The 23,581-nt window shown below is 59.0% G+C and overlaps 2 protein-coding genes across 6 annotated transcripts; both read right to left on the bottom strand.

Annotated features, from left to right (window-relative positions):
• Positions 1-149: 149 nt before the first annotated feature.
• TAGLN (transgelin) lies at positions 150-5,414 on the bottom strand. The gene is made up of 5 exons (XM_047747378.1): positions 5,261-5,414; positions 1,716-1,907; positions 1,435-1,612; positions 1,050-1,152; positions 150-749 (listed from the first exon to the last, which is right to left on the bottom strand). The coding sequence occupies exons 2-5, from the start codon at positions 1,893-1,895 to the stop codon at positions 605-607; spliced, it is 606 nt and encodes a 201-aa protein (XP_047603334.1). The 5' UTR covers positions 1,896-1,907; positions 5,261-5,414; the 3' UTR covers positions 150-604.
• A 1,858-nt stretch (positions 5,415-7,272) lies between these two features.
• Positions 7,273-23,352, bottom strand: SIDT2 (SID1 transmembrane family member 2). Of its 5 annotated transcripts, XM_047747362.1 has the most exons (28): positions 22,647-23,352; positions 20,922-21,043; positions 20,481-20,645; positions 20,345-20,390; positions 19,854-19,955; positions 19,660-19,743; positions 18,432-18,531; positions 18,178-18,243; positions 16,996-17,089; positions 16,590-16,642; positions 16,229-16,240; positions 15,786-15,857; positions 15,562-15,633; positions 15,318-15,380; positions 14,404-14,522; positions 13,991-14,064; positions 13,828-13,894; positions 13,250-13,323; positions 13,011-13,134; positions 12,691-12,808; positions 12,044-12,180; positions 11,762-11,870; positions 11,437-11,513; positions 11,210-11,256; positions 10,831-10,936; positions 10,164-10,274; positions 8,802-8,915; positions 7,273-8,711 (listed from the first exon to the last, which is right to left on the bottom strand). In XM_047747362.1, exons 1-28 carry the CDS (start codon positions 22,827-22,829, stop codon positions 8,649-8,651), a joined length of 2,574 nt encoding a protein of 857 aa, XP_047603318.1. In that variant the 5' UTR covers positions 22,830-23,352; the 3' UTR covers positions 7,273-8,648. The 5 variants fall into 5 exon arrangements, with proteins under 5 accessions (XP_047603318.1, XP_047603319.1, XP_047603320.1 ...); XM_047747363.1 differs by lacking the exon at positions 16,229-16,240 and having other exon boundaries at positions 22,647-23,351; XM_047747364.1 differs by lacking the exon at positions 15,318-15,380 and having other exon boundaries at positions 22,647-23,350.
• Positions 23,353-23,581: the final 229 nt, after the last annotated feature.

The raw sequence follows: 23,581 nt of genomic DNA, 5'->3' as shown, positions 1-23,581 counted from the left end.
GAAGGAAGCTGACCCCCCTGGGATCCTTGAATTGAGGGGGTCCTTCAGAGCTGACAGCCAGGAAAATGTAAATGTTCCCTGCCTCTTGCCTGCTCACAGCTCTTGGAACCAGAAGTGACTAGGGCAAATCAAACTCTGCCAGCCAGGCCTGAGAAAAGATTGATGTATATATTTGTTTCTTTTTTGAATTTCAACCTCCAAAATATTCCAGCAAAAAAAAAAAAAACAACAACAAAAAAAAAAAAACGGGAGTTTGGGCTGGGTTTCCTTCAACGGGAATCTGCGGCCAAGGAGGATGGTGGACTTGCCCCTACCAGCCACCCCCAGCCCATGTCCCCCCTCCATTGCCCGGCCCAGGGTGGCGAGAGATGGTGGGAGACGGTAGGGGAGCTGGGAGGAGGGTTAGGGGAGCAGTGCTTTGGGGTAAGAAGTTGGGCTGAGGGGTGGGGGAGAGCTGCCCAAGTGTGGTCACCTTTGCTCAGTGACGGAGCCTCAAAGCTTGGCCAGGGCTGAAGGAACTACACGGTGTGGGTGAGCAGGCTAGGCAGGATGGCTGCGGCCGGCGAGCTGGGGAAGGGCAGGGCTGGGGGCTGGCCCACTCCCTCTAACTGATGATCTGCCGAGGTCGTCCGTAGCCCGTCATGCCAGCCTGGGAGGCCCCTCTGTTGCTACCCATCTGTAGGCCAATGACATGCTTGCCCTCCTGCAGTTGGCTCTCTGTGAATTCCCTCTTATGCTCCTGGGCTTTCCTAGAAGCGGGAAAACCAGGATAGAGACTCACCAGGACTGCACATTCTCCACCAGAGTTCTGTTTCCTCTGTCAATCCTAGCCTCATCCCACGTCCCCCATCTCACTTTTCTTGTTTCCTTCACCTTGCGTGTCCCACGGGCCATGGACACTGGCAAGCAGCAGGGACCCATCTTCCCCTTAGCCTAGACCTTCACTTTGTACCTTCCCAGCTATCTGCTGCCCCAGGTTAGCCCAGGCCACCTCCCATCTCACACAGAGATACATGCTTAGCGCACAAAGAACCATGGTGGCCACGTACTTCATGAACCAGTTGGGGTCTCCACGGTAGTGCCCATCATTCTTGGTCACCGCCAAGCTGCCCAGGGCCATCAGGGTCCTCTGCACTGCCGCCAAGTCTTTGCCTGCGAGAATAAAGAAAGGAAGGGGGGGGTGAACTTCAGGTCCACGTCCACAGGACTCCACAGCAGGGCCTGACCCCCCCCGCCCCGCCCAGAAAACTGGTCAACGGGGGGATGAGGAGGCTGCAGCAAATCCTACGATGCCCTCAAGTGTGGCTGGCACGCTCTGGGCACGTCCCATTCCCACTCTGCAGATGTGTGGTGGCATGCTTGGACCACGCCTTGTCCCCTCTGCCTCAGCTTCCTGTCCCCCACCTGCCGCCTCCACCCCTCTTCTCTTCGTACCTTCAAAGAGGTCAACAGTCTGGAACATGTCAGTCTTGGTGACCCCGTAGTCCTCCGCCGCCTTCAGGAACTGAGCCACCTGCTCCATCTGCTTGAAGACCATGGAAGGAGGGTTGTCGGGCACCTTCACTGGCTTGGAGCCGTCGGGATACAGGCTGTTCACCAGCTTGCTCAGAATCTGCCAGGTACAGAACGCAGCTTGGTACTCAGCTTGGGGTGCCTGCCCCACAAGCCCAGCAGGATGGCGAAGCCCCAGCCCCACTTCCCGGGGCGCCACTCACCACGCCATTCTTCAGCCAGACCTGGAAGCCCAGGCGCCCGCGGTCCGGGCGCCCCACATCTGGGCCACACTGCACTATGATCCACTCCACCAGCCTCTCCTCCAGCTCCTCGTCGTACTTCTTCTCGATTTTGGATTGTACTTCGCGGCTCATGCCATAGGAAGGACCCTTGTTGGCCATGTTGTGAGAGAGCTAAAGCAGCACGGCCAGAGAAGGGAGGTCAGAGGGTCAGAGAACAGCTCAGCTCTCATTTGTGCTAAGCAGGCCTTGGAGATCCAGGGGGATGGAGGGGGCGGTGCCCATCCGTCCTAGACATTGATTTACCTCCCCTGGTTTCCTCATTTTGTTTTCATGGCACTGCCCATCATCCCCTCCATCCAGGGAGCCTCTCTGAACTTAGGGACCAGAGAAACAGGACACCAGCTCTTTGGAAAGTCCGGAGCAAGGATAGTAAACTGACTTCGTGACAACCAGACAGTGGCAGGCATCTTAGGCTGTGCAGCACGTATGGTCTCTGCCACTGCAGCATGAAAACAGCCTCAGACAATACGTAAACAAGGGAGCATGGCTTTGAGCCAATAAAACTTGACAAACAGCAGGGCTGCATTTGGCATACGGGCCAGAGTTTGACAATCGCTGTTCTAGAGCCTTCTTTCTTTGCTAAGACTGGCCACAGAGGCACTGGAGGCCACAGAGGAGGCCACACCACCCCCTCCCCTGGCACCAAAAGAGAGCAGCAGGTTTCCTTGTCCAGGTAGGCGTGAGGGGGGTTGCTGGTTCCGCCTGAAGTTACAGTTACCTTCTCCCTCCACTTTAGCCTCTAGCCCCAAAGCTGGAACCGCAGAACACCTGCTCTTTGCTGGCTCAGCTTGGCCTCCAGCCTGCAGCTGCCGAAGAGGCTCCAGCTTACCCACCCCTGGCAAGGCCTAGGAAGCCAGCAGAACCCAAGAGCCTTTGGCCAAGAAGCCATACTTCCTCAAGTGGCCCAGAAGAGAGAGAGAGAGAGAGAGAAAACTGACAGACCCACGGACTTCCCCTTGTGCTCTGGGCTCCCGCCACCCTCGTAGCTGAGCAATGAGGAGCCAGAGCCCTCCAGGGACCCCCCAGAGCCAAGAATCTGCCAGCCAGAACACGGGGAGCCCCTCCCTGTGTAGACCAGCCACCAGCTGCTGCCCTGAGTGAGGCCTGGGGCTGGCCCTGCTCGGCAGAGCCTCGTGTGGGGGAAAGTCTGCAGGAGCAGGGCCTGCAAGGTGGCTGGTCCAAGGAACCCGACCTGCTGCAGGGGTCACCCAGGGGTGGTGCTCAGAGCTCCCTGGGAGAGCCCTCCCTCCGAGAAAGGTACAAATGAGGCCAGACCCATCGCCTGGCCTCAGACAAGTCGGAGGTTGGGAGGAAGCGGGTAGTCAGCATGCTACCCTGACTCCCTCTCTGGCCAGAGTCAGACCTTCTCCCCACTCCCCGCCACCATGGACAGCCGAGTGAAAGTCCTCGCTTGCCATGCTCCCCGGTCAGCTGCCCTACCCTTCTTCCCCTCCAGCTGACAACTTTCCGGTGTTCAAACTCCCTGTCTGTGCCTGGGGGAGGCAGGGATCTCTCTCAGAGGGTTCTGCCTTCACCGAGCCACTGTCTTGTTAACTCACCTCCTGGTGATGACCTGGGAGAGCCCGCCCTGACCCAGGGACAAAAACTTCTTCCCACGCTGCCCTTCACTCTTTTTCCAAGTCATCCCCTGAGGGGACAGCAAAGGTGGAGACAAAGAACTCTAGATGGACTCATCTAAACTCTCCCTTCTCTCAGGATGTGTAAAGCCCCAGAGAGCTGGGCCACCTCTGAGCACCACCACCCCCTCCCCTGCCAGCTGACACCCAGAGAATCCCAAAGCAGTCTCTGCTCTGTTTCCCTATAAACGGCCCAGCCCCTTCCCGCCTGCGGTGTGTGTGTCTCACACCTGCTTCCCTGCTTCCCAACCACTGGGGGGCAAAGACTAGTGGTCAAAACCCATGAGTCAGTTGGGACCAGGTACCTTGGGTCCACCCTTCATCCCGGCCCCGGCTCAGCCTTCACCCCACCAGCCCAGGCAGGCAATATGCATCCCTGTGGTCCAGGCACCCACCACCTTCCACAAGCCTGCCCCCCCACACACTCTCCAACCGACCTGGCCTCCCATCTGCCCTCCCTCCCAGACAGTGGGCTGGACCTGTGAAGAACAGGCCAAGGCAGAGTGCCCCCCACCCCCAGCAGCTTCCAGTCTAGGAGATTCAGAGCAGACAGTGGTATCGAGGCCCACTGTGACAAGGACACAAAGTTGCAGCCCACAGATCTAGAGACGGTATTTGGATTTTGATCAGAACAGGGAGGGGGATGAAAGGCACCCCACCCACCCCACCCTTCTCCCTTCTGGTGAAGAGTCTGAAAGTGGAGAGTTCCAAGAAATCCCTCTCAGTCCTCCAACCAGTCCCACCTAGATGTGCTGCTGGGAAGTGGAGAGGGAGAGGGTTGCCAGCCAAATCACCCAGGAGCCTTTCTTGATAAAGCTTCCTGGGACAGGACAGGCAGGACAGCCCCTGTCCTGTGGCTCTTGTCAGCTTCCCCTGTCACCCAGAGAAAGAATAAAATCCAGCTATAAAGGGACAGTGTGTAGCTGCCACCAGCAGGAATCCACAACTACTAGCAGAACCAGGGGTCTCTGCAGGACCGCCGGGCCCCCGCTCTCTCGGAGGACAGGAGCAAGCCTCTGGTGCTCTCTGACACGGCCAGAGGTCAGGATTATCTCAGTTCTGGCAGGAGAGAAGAGCGGCCCTATTCACTGCTACCCTTTGGATAGCAACCACTGAGGGGAAGCAGCCAGATCCTTTGGGAAGGGCCCAGGGTCCCAGGCCCACCCAGGCCAACACTGCAAAACTCCCGCAGGACCCATCCCTTACCCCTCTGCCTGCAGCGGGGCTACCTCCCATTTTCATAGGATGGAAGGAGCCAGGTGTCCAGAAAAGCCCCTCTTGTGCCCTTGCCCACCTGCCTGCGGCCCTCCCCGCTGCCTCAGTGGCTCCCCGGAGCTTCTCCTTTGCTGCTCAGGCCCTGGGTACCCACCCACGGGCCCTTGCTCTCCAGAACTGGAGAACTTGCCCAACTTCCCACCCCCTTGCACAGCCTCCTGGATGGACACCAAACACGGCCTTGTGTCTAACCTTGAGCCCATCACACACCCCATGGGCATGACGAGGGCTGAACACCGGAGCCCCCTGCTGCACCCCAGGCATCAGGGTCTTTACCATCAGTCCCTCTGCATCAGCCAAGTCATCCTCAACATTTCCACCTGCCCCGGGCTCCCCAGTCTGAGCAAGATGGGATCTGGCAGGCTCATCCCCGCCATCAAATAGGACCACCTCCCCACCTGGAGATCAGGAATGCACACTAACAGAGAGGGTGGCCTTCTCCACCCAGGAAGCTGGAGACCAGGACCCCCGAAGGCCCTGTCTCCAGGGCCCCTACTGCTACCGTCAAGCCCTAGCCTGTCTGCCTTCCAACCCAGGGATACATGCACTTACAGGGGTTCCTCGGGCTCGCAGGAGGGAAGGAGCACTCCGTGTCTGAACTTGGACAGACAGGATGGGGCGCTGGCTGAGTGGGGGGTTTAAAGGGCTGCTGCCGGGGTGATGTCAGCCTCCCCCGCTGGCTCACCCCTCGGCCCCCTCCCTGCTAGAAGAACCCAGCCTGTTCCCCACCCCCGGCCCCCCCAGTGACTCCACACAGGCTCCATATTTGGGGAAAGACACCAAGTTGGAGCAGTCTGCCGGGGGCTGCCCGAGACATTCTCTGCGTGCTTTGGAGATGGAGCGGGCAGGGCGGAGCTGAGCTGCCGGCCGGGAAGCCTCCGGGAAAAGCCTTTTATGGGCAGGACCATGAAGGCCACCCCTGCTCTCTGGACTTAGCGCTGCTCCTTCCTCACTGCTCCCTGCCCCTGAGTTTGAGGCCACGGGGGAATTCAAGAGGGTCTGGCCAGAGAGAGGGGGAAAGAGCTGGGGGGATCGGACTAACCAACCACTCTGTCCCGGGGGTTTCGCTCCAGTTGGAGATAGGAACTAAACTTTACTGAGAACCTACGACATGCCAGGGAAATGCTTTGCAAATGTTCTCATTTAATCCTCAGGGCTATATCGTGGGAGCATAATTACTAACCTCATTTTCAGATAAATATCTTACTCAAGGCCACGTGGGTGGGGATGTCACAGAGTGGCAGAAGCTGGGTGTCCCTGCTGGCCCCCGTGTGGGAGGGGAGAGGCTGGCAGACCCCCTCCTTCAGCTGTCCCACCCTGCTCAAGTTGAAAGCGTCCCGTTGCGGTGGGTCTGGAGTCCCCTGCTTTCGCTGGGGGCGGAATCTGAGGGCTCAGCGGCAGCTCAGTCAACCCTGGCCCCTAGCCAGAGTGTTTCTAAGGCCTGGCAGGGCTGAGACACCAGCGCTGGGTGGGAGGCTCCGAGGCTGCTATCCTTCCCTTCCTCCCGACCCTGGAGAACAGACTGGACTCCACCACTCCTGGAAGCAGACCCACTCATACCGTGGCTTAGAGCTGGTCTCAGGGGTCTGGGGAAGGGGTACCCGAAGAAGGTGAGAGACTGCCAGTGGGGTCTCTTGGGCTGCCTGCTGTGAGACCACCCCACCCCTCTCCCTACGGCGGCCTGACAAGGAGGAGCTAATACTCTCCGCCACACCCTGGACACCCTCCAGGGGAGGCGCAGCGGCGCTTGGCACAGGGCAGTGGGCGGTGGAGGGGACGCCCACCACAGCCAGCCTCCTAACGCCAGAGCCCAGGGACAGAGCTGGAGTGCCCCCCAGTGGCGATTGCTGGGAAGAGCAGGGAGGGGATCAGCTAGAGGGAGGCGGACCTCGGACCTCTGGTTAGGTCTGAATTCACCAGCTTCCTGGTCCCCCAAATCTTGGCCTCCTAGGCCTGTTTGGAACCTAAATCAACTTTCTAGGGTTGTTTCCAAATTCCCTCTTCTGGGAGCCTGCCTGCCATCCACATGCACACTTACCCATCATACAATCACCACCTTGTGTTCTTTGGAGAACCAGCCCCGCCTCATTCTGCATTCTCCTGTCCATTAAAGTCACAGTCAGGGAGCACTGGCTGCACCCACAGCCTGCCAGGCTGGGAGAGGCTCAGGCCAGAAGGGAAGCTGGCCTGCCTTGCAGGTGAAGGGCCAGGTGGGCAGAGGCTGCTGCCATTTGCCAGGTAAGGCAGGGGGGGTGGGGGAGAGTGGCGGATCTCAGTGGTGAGACGGCACCGCTAAGACTTCTTCACTCCACTATCCTCTCTGCCCAGCACAGTGCCTGGCACGGTGCAGGCCCCTGGTACATGTTTCCTGAACTGATGCAGTTGCTCAAAGGAGAGAAGAGACATGGGAGACTCAAGGACACATGGGGAAAACAAGGGGGACTCTACTTTCTTGAAAAGAGAACGGCAGACCAGAAGAGCTGGGAAACGGAAGGCCTCTGTCCCACCCTCCCTCCAACACCTCCACTTGGAAAGGGGGAGCAAACAGGGGCCTGAGAAGCACGTCTGGTTGTTTCTTTAATTGAATGCAGACTCGTTCATAGAAAACAGAAACGCAACTGTAGCATGGAAACAGACATTGAATGGAGTTCTGAAAAAAGATCCAGATCCACCTCCTCTCCCCAGTCCCAGGGAGAGCCATAAAAACAAGTTGGGCAAAATAAAACACACTCCCATCCCCAAGGCAGAGGCCCGACCTGACCTCCCCCAGCCTTGGCATCTGGAATGGACCAGGTAGGGTGATGGGGATCGAAGGACCACAGCAGCCAGGGGCCCAGAGCTGGGGCAACTCAGTGTAAACTCCTACACATACGTGTATGTGTGACTAACACAAAACTGGGCCGAAGACAGGACGGAAACACGGAAGCCAGCCTGGGTCCCAGAGTGAGGCTGGACCGGGGACACCGAGGGGAACATGGTGTCCCTTCCTGAGCCTCCTTCTAAGATAGGCACTGGGGCTCCCATGGCTGTGAGGAGGCAGGAGGAGCTGGGCGCCTTGTATCCCCCTCCTTTGCTCCTGGACATTCTTGGGCAGCGTCAATGGCACTGAAAGGCCCCCAAATGGGGCTTGGCAGGACGGAGGGCTGGAAAGAAAAAGGAAGGGAAGGGGGGAACCGATCTCTCCCTCCAATCCTGGTGCCAACGTCAGTCTGGGGGCTGATGGGATAGGAAGTTGACCTCTGAATCCAACCCCTCAGATCAAAGCGACTCTCACACGTGGACTGATCCTTACTACTACAGAGCCAGTCCCAAGCACAGGTCAGAGGGAGGAGGCAGCACTGCCTGCAGCCCCTCTTAGGCCTTAGCACCAAAAGCCTGGCACCAGCTGGCCAGCCTCCAAAATCCTACACCCCCATTCCTCCCGACTGGAGCGGGCAGTGATGGCATTTGGGGACGGCCCCAAAAAGCAGTGAGGCCCTGGTGCAGGACAGAGAATCAGGCCCAACCAGGCCCTGGACTGGAGCTCGGGAAGAAGAAAGGGCTTGGGGTCGCAGGCTCCTGAAGAGGGGAAGGACGGGCAGAATGCAAGGCGTGAGATGGGCAGGGCAACAACACTCTCTCCTTCCCCTGAAGAGGAACAAATGGAGAGCCAACGGACAGGGCCCATCAGAGGCCCTCAACACTGAAGCAGCAGTCATTGGCCAACATCTGGGGTGTTAGGGGAGCAGGCCTCCTCCCCAGCAGAGGATAGCTGCAAGGCTCACAGCTCCCCGCAACGACCATCCCAGGCCAAGTTTGGGCCAGACCTTGTGGGCCCACCACCACCAGCGCTGGGCCGCAGGGTGAGGACTTACACCCCCAGAGCTACAGAGGCTCTAGGCAGTGAGGCAGAGGAGCTCGGGGCCCCCCTCCGTGAGTAAAGCAAGGGGCCTGGCTCCCGCTAGAAGACGTAAATCTTGTCCCGCTGCACGGTGTCAAGGTCGTCGTCCAGCGTCAGCAACACCTGTGGGGGAGGACGGTGAGTCAGGCACAGGCCATGGGGCAACCTTGGCTCTACTCCACCCCCGTGCTGGGGCAGGACAGCCTCACAGACCAGGAATGACCCAAACATGGCAATGGAGGAGAGGAAGTGCCAGATGTCGTGGTCGTCAAAGAAGTCCAGGAGGATGCAGTCGCGGTTGTGCTCCCGGGACTCGGCAGGCGTTTTCTGGGGAGGAACAGGGAGAGCTGCCTGGGGCGTACCCACCCAGGCCGGACCAGACCCGCCTGTGGCTCCCCGTGGCCAAGCTGCGGCCCATGCCAGGCGCGAGTGCACCATCCTCCCAACTCACCCTTGCCCTCATCTCCCACAGCTAAGAATGGGCTTTTTGTGATAGATTTCTCCCGGAGGATGCTGGCTTCTGCCCTTTCCTTTTAGACTCTCCTCCCTCCTAGTCTCCTGCCTTATCTACGAGCAGCAGGCTGAGTTACCTGGAGACGCTAGAAGACCTTGAAAGCCTCCCACCTCGGGTCCCGGCCTTGGCCTCTGCCCCTGCTCTCATCAGCAACTCCGGGCTCACTTGTTCTCCAGAGCCTTACCAGCAGGCCACACCGTCCCCCGCCCTGCCCAGGACAGGAGCCAGGACTGTGGGCCCCGACCTGCAGCACTCTGGGTCCTCCCTGCTTGCCATAACCCTATCCAACTAACCCTGACTGGACATCACTGCGACTAGCGGCCATCCGTGCCACATGCTGAGGCCATTGAGACGACAACCATCCTGCCCTCGGGACTTCAGTTTTCACTCAGCCCCCAAATTCATGCTTTCTCTGACCCCAAATCTGCTTCGTCTAGTTCTGCCTCTTGTCATGAGTCTGATCACAGCATCGCTGGGCCACAGGGCCCTTTCTCATCACCCAAGGCCTTGTGAAGTCCATGAGCGAGGTCTGCCTCTGCAAGGAAGCTTTCCTGGACCTCCTAACTCTGTCCTCTGTTTTCGTGTCCATTCCCTCCCATCCTTGCCTATCCGCTTCAGCTTGTGTATCATATTGCAAAGAGCAGTCCAGGAACTGATGGTCTCTCTGTTCTGAACTAGATTCTAAGTACTTCAAAGGCAGAGACCCAGCCAGGCTTGGTTCTGACCACAGAATCGAAACCTGATTCATGGCAGGTGCCTGCAAGGCCAGAGGGGAGAGCCTGGCACTTGTGGCTTCAAAACCCAGCTGTGCCACTCATTGGCTATGTGACCTTGGGCAGGTCCCTTGGCCTCTCTGAACCTCAGCAGCCTCCTAGGTAAAACGGGGGTTGGGGGGGAAGCCCCATGCTGGCATGTTGACCATCAGGAGGGTTAAGTGAAAAGGTGGCTGTGAAGGGGCGGGGTTAGTGCTCACAAACGATGTTTGTGAAGAGAAGGGGCCCTGGGTGGGCTCACAGCGAGCTTGCGGGCAAGCCCCACCCTCTCGGCAGGTCGCTCCTCACCTGCCAGGTGCTGAGTCCCTGGAAGAAGAAGAAGAGCGCGAAGCCCCACACCACGGAGGTGCACACGATGCAGAGCAGCGGGATGAGCTTGATCCGCTCCCCGCTGCGGAGCTGCGGGAGGGAAGAGCAGCCTGAGGGCCAGACCCTGGCCCGGCCGATTCCCACCCCCCACTCCGGCCTTCATGCCACTTCTCAGCACACAGGATGGATCCTTCGGGAAGCCTTCCTAGATTCGCACCCTCACTTTGCGTAGCTACACAGTGAACGTGTCCCACGCCAGCAGCCTGGGGTCCTCACCCCATGTCCACCCTAGCTAGGCCCGTGCGCAGAGCCCCGTGCTGACGGGGCGCTTTGGTCGGGGGCTCTCCTGGTGCAGAGGCTCCTCTCACACCAGCCGTCGGAGGCCCCTGCCTGTGCAGATCTGTGACCCCCGGCTCAGACCCCCACTGCAATCCACGGGGCTCTTCCACCCACAGGGCCACTCCCGGAGGAGGGAAGTCTGGATACAGCTGGGGTACATGCAGGAGACTTTAGCCTCTCCCCTCCTCAGACCTCATGGCAGAGCTGAAGGAAAAATTCCCCCTCTCAGTGCTACTGGAAGCAGGCTGGGCCCGGCTCTGTCCCACAGAGGCAGGGCACCGGGCGGCGGAGGCCCAGCACCCCTCACCTTCATGATAATGTAGAAGGCGAAGTAGAGAAGCAGGTTGCAGATGCCAATGGCCAACAAGTAGGAGGCGAAATCATTGGGGCGCATGATGAGCCCATAGGCAGCTCTGGCAAAGGGAGGGAGAGCTGGTGAGGCCGGGGAGGGCAAGAGCAAGGAAAGGGCTCTCCCTCACCCCTACCCCACATTTTATGATGGCGTGAGGCTGGGTTTGGAGGCCCACAGAAATTCTAGAACCCGAGGTGCCAACATCTCTCTCCTCAGCCCCCGTTTCTCATGCCCAAAGCTGAGACTTTGTTCGTGGCCCCCAAGGCAGCCAGTGGCTGGCCCAGTCCCCAGCTGTCCGCCCAGCCAGGCTACCACAGGCAATGGCCAGACTCACAGCGACCAGTTGATAATGTTGCCCATAACCAGCAGCACCATGCGGTCCTGGAGGGAAGCAGAGACACGGGGACTGAGAGGGGGGAAGAGAGACAGGGAGAAAAGTGGAAGAAGGCCCAAGTCAGCCGGTGCCCACCCTCCCCTGGGCTGTCAGTGGTACCCCGCCCCCACCCCAGAGGGAAGAGAGAGGACAGAAGAGGTTGAGGAGGGCTGGGGAGGGGCCGGTACCACATAGAGGGGCCCGCTGCACTGCCGGATGCAGTCTGTGTAGAGCACGTGGAGGATGCGGCGGCAGATCCCCGAGTCTGCAAGAAGGGACAGTGCTGACGGGCACAGGCACTGCTGCTCTCTCCCGGCCCCCAGCCCGCGCCAGCAGGACGGCATGGCTGTGCCAACCCTCATCCAACTCCTCACACTGTGATTCTTCCAGGGCCTCCAGCAAGAGGGCAGAACCCAAAGTCGGTCGTGAGTGCGGGTCCCCAAGGCCACCGACCCCTCCTTCTGGGGGCCTGGCTGCCCTGACCCCCACGCCCTGCCCCGGGCGGGTCCTCACCCAGCTTCCAGCGGCCCATGTAGTAGAGCTGTGTGCTGAGGAGCAGGGTGGCGATGATGTGAATGACCGAGAAGACGACCCAGAACGCTGTGTTCCCTTTGCCGAAGACCTGCCGGGGGCCGCCGCGGGCAGGACTGAGGAGGAGCCAAGGAGAGCCGCTCCCCTAGCCCACCCTTCCTCCGGAGCAGCGGGGCTGGGGCTCTCCGGGCAGGCCCAGGGAAGGCACCTCAGGGAAGGGACAGGGGGTGCGTGCGGGGTGGGTACCGCGGGCCAGGGCCTCACCACGCCCAGCACAGAGAAGAAGATGACGATGGCCAGGCAGGCGTAGGCACTGTAGGCACTGGCGTTGATGTCTGGATGCCGCTTCTGGTAGAGCTTCAGCATGCACAGCCCAGCAATCATGTACATGAACGACGTGTCTGGGATGGGGGACAGGAGAGTGAGCTACAAACACATCCACCAAACTTCAGCAGTGAACTCCCAGCCCAGACAGCCTGGGGGGCAGAGAAAGGCCCAACGCCTTCCCATGGCCACAGAGCAGGAGGGCAGCAGGCTCTAACGCCAGTCCCTTCAGTGTCCCTAGGACAGCACACTGCAGCCCCACTGGCTGGCATCCAGTCTGACCTCCCCTGACAGCAAGGACAACTTAGCCTGAGCACCCTAAGATCAGGGACCAGAGCTCAAGTATGTTCCTTGTCTCGGCGTTTATCCGTGCCTTTCCATAGAAAATACTCAACAAAGGAATTTGGTAGCATCCAGCTGCCTCTCTTCTATAAAACTAGGACATGTGTGCCCACAGGAAGCCCAGCTCCGGAGTCTCCCACAGGGGCAGAGTGTTGGGGATCCCTGCCGGGGACCCGGGGATGGTGGAGGACCTCAGGCAGGTCCCTGCTCTAGGTGTAGCCAGGGAAGCAGGAGGCCCCACTCACCAAACTGGAAGTTGGTATAGTTGGGGCAGACGTGATAGCAGGCACTAAGTAGCCCCTCCATCATCAGCGCTGTGCCCATGGCGTAGAACAGGCCGAAGTGTTTTGGGATCCCACATTCCTGTGGGGAGAAGGGAAGGGAAAGAGAAGGTGAGGCAGGAAGGGGGAGGGGATAAGAGAAGGGGAAAGAGGGACAGAGGGAGGGACCCAAAGAGGGCCAGCAGGAGAGAGGAACGGTGTGGCATGTGGTGGGGCATGTGGGCCAGACCATGCCTGCTGGAAAGGGCCTGGAGGCGAGGCCTCAGCAGCAGGTGCTGTCTCACCAGGGCGTAGAGGTCGTTGCGCAGCAGGGCCCGATTGTGGTTGATCTCCCGCTGCAGGATGATGAGCAGGAAGAGCAGCCCCAGCAGGATGTACCCCAGGTTGCTCAGGATGTTGTTGAAGGCGCTGGAAGGAGGGACAGGGGCGCATGGCCTCAGCCCTACCTGCGGCCGGCATTGGTGGAGCCCTCCCCGCCCCTCCCCCCACCCCCAATCCCTAGCTCACTCCCAAGGACCCCCACCTGAGGTTGCCCAGCGGGTGGGCGCAGAGGAAGTTGTAGTAGCAGATGTCCTGATTCCCAGTGACATTCACCACCTGCAGTGGGGCACGGCAGTGGGAGGGGCTGCTGAAACACCTGACTTGGCCCGGAGCCCAGGCAAGAGGGAGCCAGGCCTAGGCCACACCACGCAGTCCCACGTGGCAGGATGGCAAAGTGCCACACAAGCGGCTGGCACAGTCCCCGCCCCTCGCACTACGTGGAGCCCAAGATCATGGGGCATGACCATGACAGAGGGTCTTGCCTCACAGGCCAGAGAAAAGGGAAGAGAAACCAAGGCCTACAAAGTCCTATGATCCTAGTTGCGTAAACCCCACAACAAGCTGGGGAAGGTGCCGTCACCGTTACTGGACGGCCCCATTTTGCAGATGAGAACACTGAAGCTCCCTGAGCGCGCTCCAGGTCATCCAGCCCGTGAGGCAGAGTCAGGATCTGAACCCAGGTCTTGTGAGCTACGAATTGTGCGCATGCCAAAGCCCCAGGCTGGGACACTCGGCAAGGGTGCTCCGCATGGGCCCAGAGGAGCCAGCCCAGCCTCTCACCGTCTGGTAGGTGATCACCAGCTGCACCACCGGAAGTGCATAAAAGACCGCAATGGTGGCGATGTTCCTGTGGGGTGGGGGACAGCGGTGAGGAGGCCAAGCCCGAGACACAGCCACGCCACCCCGCCAGTACCAGGAAGCCTGGCCCACTCCACCCACTCACCAGAAGTAGATCTGGTACTTCTTCCGAAGGACGCGTTTGTCCTTGCGTGCCAGGTCGGCCACATAGAGGTATTGCTGGGGAGAAGCTGCAGTGAGCCCCGCTTTCCCACTGCCCGGGAGACTGGAGAAGCCCCTCTTGCCCGGGTTAGAGGAGGACAAGAGAATCCCCCCGCCCCTCCCACAGGCCATAATTCTGCAGGGCCCGGCTCAAGGCCACCCCACTGCTGTTGGCTGGTCGGTCTGGAAGGGCTGGGAACGGAGTCATCCTCTCCTGGGATCGACGTTGCCCCAGCTGAGCTCTTTCCCTTTGTTCCCCTAAGATGTTACCCCAGAGGGAGACGTGCGGGGGCCTGAACACAGAATCTACTTTCCTTGGGAAACCCATGGCCAGCGCCAGCCCACAGGGCATCGGACCTTGGTGCGAATGACATTCTTGTCAGAATCGATGTCCGTCAACGTGTCGTAGTCATCCTCTTCCACAGAGCTCATGGAGTCCAGGCGAGGCCGAGTGCCCACGGGGTCGAGGGAGCGATCTGGGGTGGGCAGGAGGGAACAGTTAACCCACAGGCACAGAACCTAAGGTCTGTCCCCACCCACCTAGGGCAATTGTCACAATTACTGGGCAATGGGCAGAGGCAAACTGTGGGCTCAGAGCAGGGGTGGAGGTGGGCTCAGGCCCAGGGCAAAGGTATCACAGGTGCTTCTAAGTTCTCAAGGGAAACAAGGGTGGGTTCTGGGAAGAGGCCACCAAAGAGGGACCCCTCCAGCCCTGTCCCCCTCACTGACATAGGACTTCCAGGCCAGGACCCTGAGCAGACCTTGTGCCCCAGACATAAGCAACAGAACTGAATTCGGCAGAAGTCATGCTGATTAGGTGCCCAGCTGTGTGGGTTCTGAGAGGACACGGCCTTGGCCCCCACTTGGTAGAGACCCAGTGGGCTCTGGGGTATAGCAAGGGTGACACCTGCTCCTGTTCTTTTCTGGTGCCTTCAGAAGCTTCCTCCTGTTACCTTGCCGGAGCGAAGTCCCCAGAGGCCAGGACATGATATCCCTGCCCATAGGCCCTACCCCAGCAGGCCAGGGAGTGAGGGTGCTGGCAAACGTGGCAGCAAACCAGAACATCTGGCCTAGGGGTAGCTGGGGTGACAGTCCACCAGCATCGAGGCCAATGCCTGCTTCTCTCAAAAGACACAAGAGCGGGCAATTATTGGCTTTAGCTGGGGAAGCCATGCACAAAGCGTCTCTCTGGCCCTGGAGCCTACCGGCCCCGGTCAACGGCCCTGGCAGGAGCAGACTGGCAGAGCAGCGCCCCCCCACCCCACATCTACCCATGGCAATGCACAGCTGCCGCATCTGGCCAAAGGGGAGGCGCCGCTTGAACTGGTCGTGCCCTTCAAAGGAAAGGGAAAGTTACCAGGACGTGGGGCCAAGGAGGAGAGCATGAGAGGGGAGAGGGGCAGGGAGCCAGCAGCCCCTCTCCTGGTGCCAGCGTCTGGCAGAAGAGGCGGGTGCCCGTCACCACGCTTCACCCAGCCTGCTCCAGCCCTGCAAGGCCCTGCCCGCCTCACTCACCCTGGTAGCTGTAGGACAGGTCTCCGGTGCCCGTGCTATCCCCCAGGCCGTCTGTGGACCCGGAACTGTTCTCTGCGGGGGATGGGGCATGGGACATGGTGAGGTCTCGGTGGGAGAGGACGGGGAGGCGGGGGTCGGGAGGGGCCCCGCGGCCACTCTGCTGCCTTGGAGGTGGAAGCCCAGGCTGTGAGTGGACAAGGACAACCTCTGGTGTTGACACGTACCGAAGGAGCCGTAGTTGTAGCCCTCATAAGGGGAGCTGCCAGGGAAGGAGTCGGCGAGCACCCGAGGGTGACCTGCAACGAGAAATCAAGGGCCCCTAAGCTCTGGCAGCAGAGCGGGGCCCACAGCCAAGAAGAGAGAAGGAAGACTCCAGAGAAGAGACACGGAGGGCCACGCAGCAGCAAAGAGTAAGCACCTATCCTGACAAATGCACCTCCCTCCCACTCCCAACGGCTGCCCCAACCTCCCACGAATGGCCCCATAGAAGCCTTTGCTATCCTTTGTCCTCACTCCAGAGACAGCGGTCAGCGAACTGATGTGTCTAAATGACCAGCTAGGACAGCAAGCCCTGGGCTACCCGGGGTCCCGCACAGACCCCCTGGTGCATCCCCTCCCTTGCCCATTCTGGACCTCAGCTCCTCTGCCCACAGCCCCTGGAGCTTACCAAGGAGAGAAGCTGAGAGAGAAGGTCCCAAGCAGGAGGGAGGATAGACAGAGAGGGAAGGATGGAAGAAAAAGAGAGAGAATGAAAGGTTAATAACCCCCCCAGACTCTGAGCTATATCGCCTGAGGCGGACAGACAGTGTAGCTAGACCCAGAGAATGAACTGAGTGGCGGCCAGTAAGATGGGCATGTTAGGGTCGCAGGGGCACAAGAGCCCAGCCCCGTTTCCATCTGTAGAGTGTTATTCCCGATTTGAATACCCAGAAGCCCCCAGCTGGCCTTTCCTCCTCCAGCCCCCGAGGGAACCATCCAGAAAATCACAGAGCAAACTCTGCCCTCCCTGCCCAGGCCTCCGGAGGTACCGCTTTCTGGGCAGGCTCGGTCCATGGCTACCAGAAGCGTCTTCTTCCTCTGCCTGCAGGAACAGAATCCAGAGGCAAACCAGAGGGGCCAGGATGAGGATCCCTTCTACCCTGGGCTGGCCTGCCTTCCACCCTCTCCACCCATAACCCTGTCCTCTGTCTGCGACCTTAAGGTTCCTCCCAGGCTGGGAAGCAATGTGGGGTTTCCTTGCTTGGGTAGAAGGTTGAGGGCAGGGGCTGGTTTCCAGAGGAGAGGCCCATGGAGTACTGACCCTGAAAGGGACCTGCCTTCCTATGCCCCAAGATGGTGTGGAGCTGGGGTCCTGGGCTGGCTCAGATCCTGCCAGGCCAGCTCCCCTGCTCGACCCACCCCAGAAAAGGGGGATGCCCAGTGGCCCCGCTTTACCTCCAGTTCTCCCAACAGGCCAGGAGGATGGTCAGCAGATAGAAGGAGAGAAATATGCCCAGGCAAAAGAGCATACCACCAACATAGGCCTCTGCTGTTGTCGGGGGGCAGAGAGGAAGATGAGCACATCAGACCTTCCAAGGATGCTTGTCATGGCACACAAGGGCCCGGCAGGGTGAGCAACGGGCAGTTCCCCAAAATAGGCCAAACTCTGATGTGATTCCTATCTCTGTTCCTGTTGCTCCCTCAGCTAGAATTTTCTCCTCTCCTTCTTTCTCACAATCTCCATCCTGTTTTCTTTTCTTTCTTTTTCTTTTTAAGGTTTTATTTATTTATTTGATAGAGAGAGCAAGAGATCCCAAGTAGGCACAGAGATGGGGGGAAGCAGGCTACCCGCTGAGCAGGGAGCCTGATCTGGGGCTCGATCCCAGGACCCTGAGATCATGACCTGAGCCCACTGAGCCACCCAGGTGCCCCCTCCATCCTGTTTTTTAAACACAGCTTCCTTCCAAACACAGCTCAGGGGCTGCGTCCTCTAGGAAAGCTTCTCTGTCCTATGATCCCAGTGACTGTCCTTTGCCCTTCACAGCTTCAGCACACTGCCCAGAAGCCGACCCCTGTTCTTCAGACAGGAACTCCCTAAGGATTCCAGCCGGTGCGTAACACCCAGCACAAAGACGGCGCTCAAGAAATATTTGCGGAATAAAGATTTCCTACAAGACAGGCAGCTTCGTTCCCTTCCCGTTACAATCCCTTATTTTTAGGTTCTATTTTCCAGTTTACAAAGGGCTCCATTCAATCACTCGGTAAATATTTATCAAACATGACTAAGGGGCCTAACACTTTCCGGCTAATTTTGTGCTAAACCTCACAATTTGGTGAGACTACTGGGACAGATCTATTACCATCAAGACAGAGAGACAGGGAAACTGAGGTCCAGTGAGACTGCACGGCTCGCATGGGGTGAAGAGAGAACTGGAACTCAGTACTTCAATTATTAGTGTCTGACTCTGTACCACACCACCCTGGGACCCACCTCCGCACCCCCCCATCGTGAAGGCTCCCAAGAACACTCCCCCTTCCAGGCCCACCATCTGCATGTAGGCCGCCCCCCTCCCCGCCCCCCCCGACCGGTCTGAGAGGAAGAGCCTCCCTCTTCCTCACTCAGCCACCCACACTCACATGTGACTGCTCGAGATACCACCACTGACAGGGTTTTCTGGCGGTGCCCTTGATCAACCGGTTCATCTGGAAGCAGAACGTCAAACAAGAAGCTGCCTGGAGCTTGGCTAAAGTTTGTGGGACCAGGCCTGGGAGAGTCCGGGGCCAAAACCTCACATCCCGGCGGACCCACCCATCAGCCACGCAGGTTCTTCTACCTCCTGGGGAGCGACCGAGCCCTCCCCACCCCAGGAGGCCCAGGGCACACCGTGTACCTTCTACAAAGGGGTAGAAAGGCAAGGAGCCCCCGCAGGCCTGGTCTTCGGTCTTCACCACCACCACCACGTAAAAGCTATTGCTGGGGAAGTCTTTGCGCTGCAGGATGACGATGGGGATGACAAAACCATCGTTGTCGTCAACCACCATCAAAATCAATCCACAAAATGAGCACTTGATTTTATTTAGCCCACACTAGGGTCCCTACGAGATAAGCACTAACGCTGCCCTTAATTAGGCTTTAGGGTTACACGGCCAGTAAGTGGTACAGCAGGGTTGTCTGCTCCAGAGCCCAAACCGCGACCACGTGCCACCCAGGTGAGCACATGTGTGCATGACCCACCAGCAGGGGACCCATGCGCGCGCCTTACGGCCTGCGCATAAGCCATGAGAAAAAGTGGAGGGGCCTGCTGCTCCCCTCAGTAGCAAGACTGGATGTTGTCAGGTGAGTGTGCGGCTTCATCCCCCCTGCCCCCCACCACAGGTTTCGGCCTTTTCAAGGGCAGCACTCAGCGGCAGCCAGGACCCTTTTCTCAATCTCTCTCTCTTTTTTTATTTTTATTTATTTATTTATTTTTTTTAAAGATTTTATTTATTTATTTGACAGAGAGATCACAAGCAGGCAGAGAGGCAGGCAGAGAGAGAGGAGGAAGCAGGCTCCCCGCTGAGCAGAGAGCCCGATGCGGGGCTCGATCCCAGGACCCTGAGATCATGACCTGAGCCGAAGGCAGCGGCTTAACCCACTGAGCCACCCAGGCGCCCCTCTCTCTCTTTTTTTTAGATCTTACTTACTTATTTGACAGAGAGAGAGTGAGCTCAAGCAGGGGGAGCAGCAGGCAGAGGGAGAGAGAAGGAGGCTCCCCGACAAGCAGACAGCCCGATTCGGGACTTGATCCCAGGATCCCGGGATCATGACCTGAGCTGAAGGCAGACGCTGAACCGACTGAGCCACCCAGGTGCCCCTCCTTTTCCCCCTCCTAGCTCTCATTACAGTGAATGAAATAGATACGACAGCCAGAAAGGGTTCTCTGCTCTTTCCTACCCCACAAGGTGATTGGGATGATGATTCAACCCTCACATTAAGTGCAGAGCCCCAAATCTCAGAGACTGGCAGGCCAAGTCTCAGTCTTATCAGTAGGGTAAAAATGGGGGCAGGGGTGAAGGCACAAGGGTTTGGAAAGCTCATCCCCTGGCTACATCTCCTACAGGGTCATGCACATTTCCTACCTGCACAGTGATGGCAGCCTTCTTGGTCATAGTCTGGTACATGCCGATGAAGGCTACGTTGTTGTCTAGGTCATAGACAGGGCACTACAGAAGGAGGAGGGGAGAGGCAAATGGGCAGGAACCCAGGCCCTGGGCCCCCTCTTTAGCAGTCCTGCTCCCCGCTGGTGGAGAGCAAAAAAGGGCAGACAACCTACCAGGACATCCTGGATGGAGATGACTGAGCAGGGGAAGGCCTTGTTGGAGGTCACCTTGACAATCACTGAGTCCACTCCCTCCGGGAACTCATACTTGAAGTACTGAGGGCACAGGAGGGCAAGGAGAGCCCCATCTCATAAGGATGCTCTCTCTGTCCCTCTAGAAGGGAACAGTGTGTACCCTCTCAGGGTTGGGCAGTGGAGGCTCTCGGGGGAGAAGAACCCTGACCCCAAGCAGCCCAATTACATCACTCCCCTCAACCTCAGCTGGGCACTCACGATAGTGTCCCAAGAGGCAAGGAGGAAAGATGGCAGCCAGACCCCATGCCTCTGCACGTCCATGTGGCCTGTCCCTGACCACCTCAGGGCCAGAGCTCCTATTTCCAGACAGTCCCTCCACGGCCAGGGTGCAGTCAACCTGGGACTCTGCTGACCACTCCCGCTCCCATGTCCCCGCTTCTCCTGAGGTCCAGCTGCCAGACAGATCTTACCTGGGGCTGGGCTGCCGTGGTATTGAAGCTAAACTGCTCCCCAGTCCTGGAGGGAGAAGAGCCCCCCCATCATGGTCACTTGCAGAGCCTGGCAAAGAGGCCAGGCCCATGGTCCCCTGGGATGGCCCTTGCAGACCTGAGCACAAAGTCGTCCATCCGGCTGACCCGGAGCTGGTAGGTGGTGTTGACCGGTGACAGGGTGGACACGTCCACATAGAAGAACTGGACCTCGGACTCATTCTTGGTGGGGGGCTGGCACAGAGTCCGCTCCACCTTCTGGTACAGGTACTTGCGCTGATACCTACAGCCCAAAGCAGAAAGCAGGACATTATTACTGTCCCAGCCAGCAGGCCACACCACAGGAGCAAGGCCCCAACTCCCCATCTCTGGTTTCCAACGTCTACCTACTCCTCCCCCAGCTAGGCTGACAAGCTCTAGGCTGGCTGGCCTGGCCACTGAGCAGCCCTCTGGTTCAGGGAACGGGGACAAGAAACAGAGGGGCTCCTGGGTGGCCTGAGGCCCTGGATCAGGCCCTAGGTGAGGCTCTCCCCCTCCCTGATCCCCAGGTCCTACTCACAGCCCTCGCAGGATTAGGGGCACCTGGAAGGACACCACAGCCTCCTTCTGACGGACCACGAACAGCAAAGGAGCCCCCTTCTGCTTGTTCAGGACATTCACGGACACACGCACGCCTTCTGTCTGCAGAATGACATGGAGACGCCCCTCAGTCAAGCCTGCAGTGACTCCACCTCTGTTCCTTGGGACACATGGCTCCGGAGACCATGAGCCCGTCATGCCGACCACTTTGTTCTCCACCCCAACCACCCCAGTCAGGATGGTCAGCTAGCTCTGCCCCTTCTGCCAGAGCAGCCCCAGTCTCCAGGAGGGATCTGCTCTGAGTTAGAGGAGAGACTCTTGGAAGAGGGCCCGTCCTGGCTGGCAGACATGTGCAGGACAATGGGACCCACACAACCACAGGGCCTCACTTCCCAACAGGAAACACAACACTACCTATCCATGTTCACGGGATATACTCGCACAGGGACACAGGGACACAGGAGAGCAAGAAGTGTTCCTCAATTTTCTTCCTTGTGAGCCAGGAAGTCCCCATTCAACAAAAAATCTGGGGGCCAGAGCCAGTGGGGAGGTGGGGAACGAGACTGTTGAAAGCTAAGAAAGCCAAGTTCTATCCTTAGCTCTGACCAAGGGCCAGGGCTGTGGAGAAGTCACTTCACACCTCTGAGCCCCGATTTCCCCCTCTGTAAAATGCAGACACTCTCACTCTTGGTGCATGGAGGAACGTACAGTGGGAGCTTAAGAAAATCAGTCAATGGATCCTGGCAATGCTTGTTATTGGGCTGCTGAGACCCGAGCCCGAGGGCAATGTTTCCCAGAGGGGTAGAAAGTAACTCTCAGGATGACCCCAGTTATGGGGGAGAAGGAAGAAAGCACTCCAAGCAGGAGGACATCAAACTTCAGAGAAACAGGCACTAAAGGCAGCTGCTGGTCTGCCACAGAAGGCAGATCCTGCCCCATTCTGAAAAATAATCACACTGCCACTCTCAGCTCTACCACTTCTTAGTAAATGCAATCATGGAGAGAGCCAGGCAGGAGACCACAGAGCCAGGCTCCAACAGTTCTCCAAATCTCAGCTCTGCCCGGGGTCTAGACTTCCTAGATCTAGCTACAATAATGCTTAACACGTGGCTGGGGAAAAAATGAAAGAGAAAGTCAGGGTGAGGTAGATTCCCCATTGGAGACAAACTTTCTCTCTCCTCCCATCCCACTTGGAGTTGGTCTTATCTCCACCACCTCTGACTGAACAAGGCCAGCGGGCTTTCTAAGGCAGAGAGTGGGAAGTCCTGCACTCATCTCTCTGGGGAGTCTCAGCTATAACTTGGCCAAGCAGAGCCTTTCAGTCAGTCTGTCTCACCTCCTTGGGGTTTTGTGGGCCAAGCCCATTAGCTAGCCTGCTTCCGCCTGCACCCAGACGTGTGGGGCTGTCAGCTTTGGGGTGCTGGACCAGCCCTGCTCAGAGCACAGCTGGTGGAAAGGAGGGGCTCAAAGAGAAGATGGGAAGGAGACAACTTTAGAAACTGTCCAGTGGGAGCCTCAGAAAAACGCTGATGGCAACAGCAAGGAGGACTGGTCAAAGAGTCCACTGCGGTTCTGGGAAAACGAAACCCAGTGGGGTGCCGCGTTCATGGCCCCCTAAAAGAGCAGAGGATTGACTGACTGGCAGAGCGCTGGTCTGCTCACCCACTCACCACCAGCCCCCAGCCCGGCCCAGGCCAGCCCTCACCCGGTTTCGGGTCACAGTGTGGTTGAAGGTGTAGATGTTGACCAGCTCGCTGTTGACCTCATCCACGTAGGTGCGCTCAAACTCGGCGTCTTTCTGCGAGACGTTCTTGGGCCCCAGAACCCCCAGATGGCTCTCGACCGAGGCCACCAAGAGCGCCAAGAAGGGCAAGCCCAGAGCGAACATGGCCCCGGCAAGGCGGCAGTGGCGGCGGCGACAGCGGCGGTGGCGGGGACGGCGACAGGCGACAGGACTCCTCCGGGACGGGTTGCGGCTCTGGCCGCAGCTTCCAGCATCTCACCAGGACCAGAACTTTAACCCCGGCCTGAGATTAGGAAATGTCCCCTCCCCGGAGCCGCAGAGACGCTCCCAGGGGGCCCGGCGGGGAGGGGCGGCGGGAGAGGGAGAGGAGGGTGTGGGGTACGGACCAGCTCGCGAGGGGCTGAGCGCGGCCCGGAGACCCCGCGGCCTCCGGCCGGGGCCGTGAGAGCCGAGGGGCGGCTGGTTGCTGGGAGCTAGGAGACGCCGGGGAAAGGGGAGGGAGGGAGGGAGGGAGGGAGGGAAGCCGGCGGCGGGGGCGGCCGGGAAGGGAGGAGGGTCTGAGGGTGAGGAGCGTGAAAGGTGGCAGCGACCCTTCGCCGCGCGGCGCGGCACCGCGCGTTTTCCGGGGCGCGGGCCCTTTAAGGGCGGGCGGCCGCGGCGGCCCCCGTGCGCGCAACTCCGGGGAGTGCGCGGTGCCGCGAGGCGGTAAACAGCAGGGCGGCCGGCCCGCCCGCTGACGTCAGGAGAAACTGACACAGATTTAAAGGGCCAAGTCCCGGATTGGGTCTTAAAGGGGCCGCAACCCTCCAGCTGGAAGCCACCTTGAACTCCTGTCAGGCTACTACCTCCTCTTTCGTAATCCTACCCGTCTCTGGAAGCTCGCTTTGGTTGGAATA

Source organism: Lutra lutra, chromosome 10 (assembly GCF_902655055.1).
Source record: "Lutra lutra chromosome 10, mLutLut1.2, whole genome shotgun sequence".
Taxonomy (NCBI): domain Eukaryota; kingdom Metazoa; phylum Chordata; class Mammalia; order Carnivora; family Mustelidae; genus Lutra; species Lutra lutra.
This window is presented reverse-complemented; position numbering and strand designations above follow the sequence as displayed.

What these genes read in the sequence shown, in the direction of transcription:
- SIDT2 (XM_047747362.1), bottom strand. Translation starts at nt 22,829, where the DNA reads ATGTTCGCTCTGGGCTTGCCCTTCTTGGCGCTCTTGGTGGCCTCGGTC. An exon ending in ACACTGTGACCCGAAACCGG is followed by an intron (nt 21,044 to 22,646) that starts GTGAGGGCTGGC and finishes GTCATTCTGCAG; the next exon opens with ACAGAAGGCGTGCGTGTGTC. An exon ending in TTTCTACCCCTTTGTAGAAG is followed by an intron (nt 18,244 to 18,431) that starts GTACACGGTGTG and finishes TTCTGCTTCCAG; the next exon opens with ATGAACCGGTTGATCAAGGG.
- TAGLN (XM_047747378.1), bottom strand. Translation starts at nt 1,895, where the DNA reads ATGGCCAACAAGGGTCCTTCCTATGGCATGAGCCGCGAAGTACAATCC. An exon ending in TCTGGCTGAAGAATGGCGTG is followed by an intron (nt 1,613 to 1,715) that starts GTGAGTGGCGCC and finishes TGTACCTGGCAG; the next exon opens with ATTCTGAGCAAGCTGGTGAA. An exon ending in GACCCCAACTGGTTCATGAA is followed by an intron (nt 750 to 1,049) that starts GTACGTGGCCAC and finishes TCCCGCTTCTAG; the next exon opens with GAAAGCCCAGGAGCATAAGA.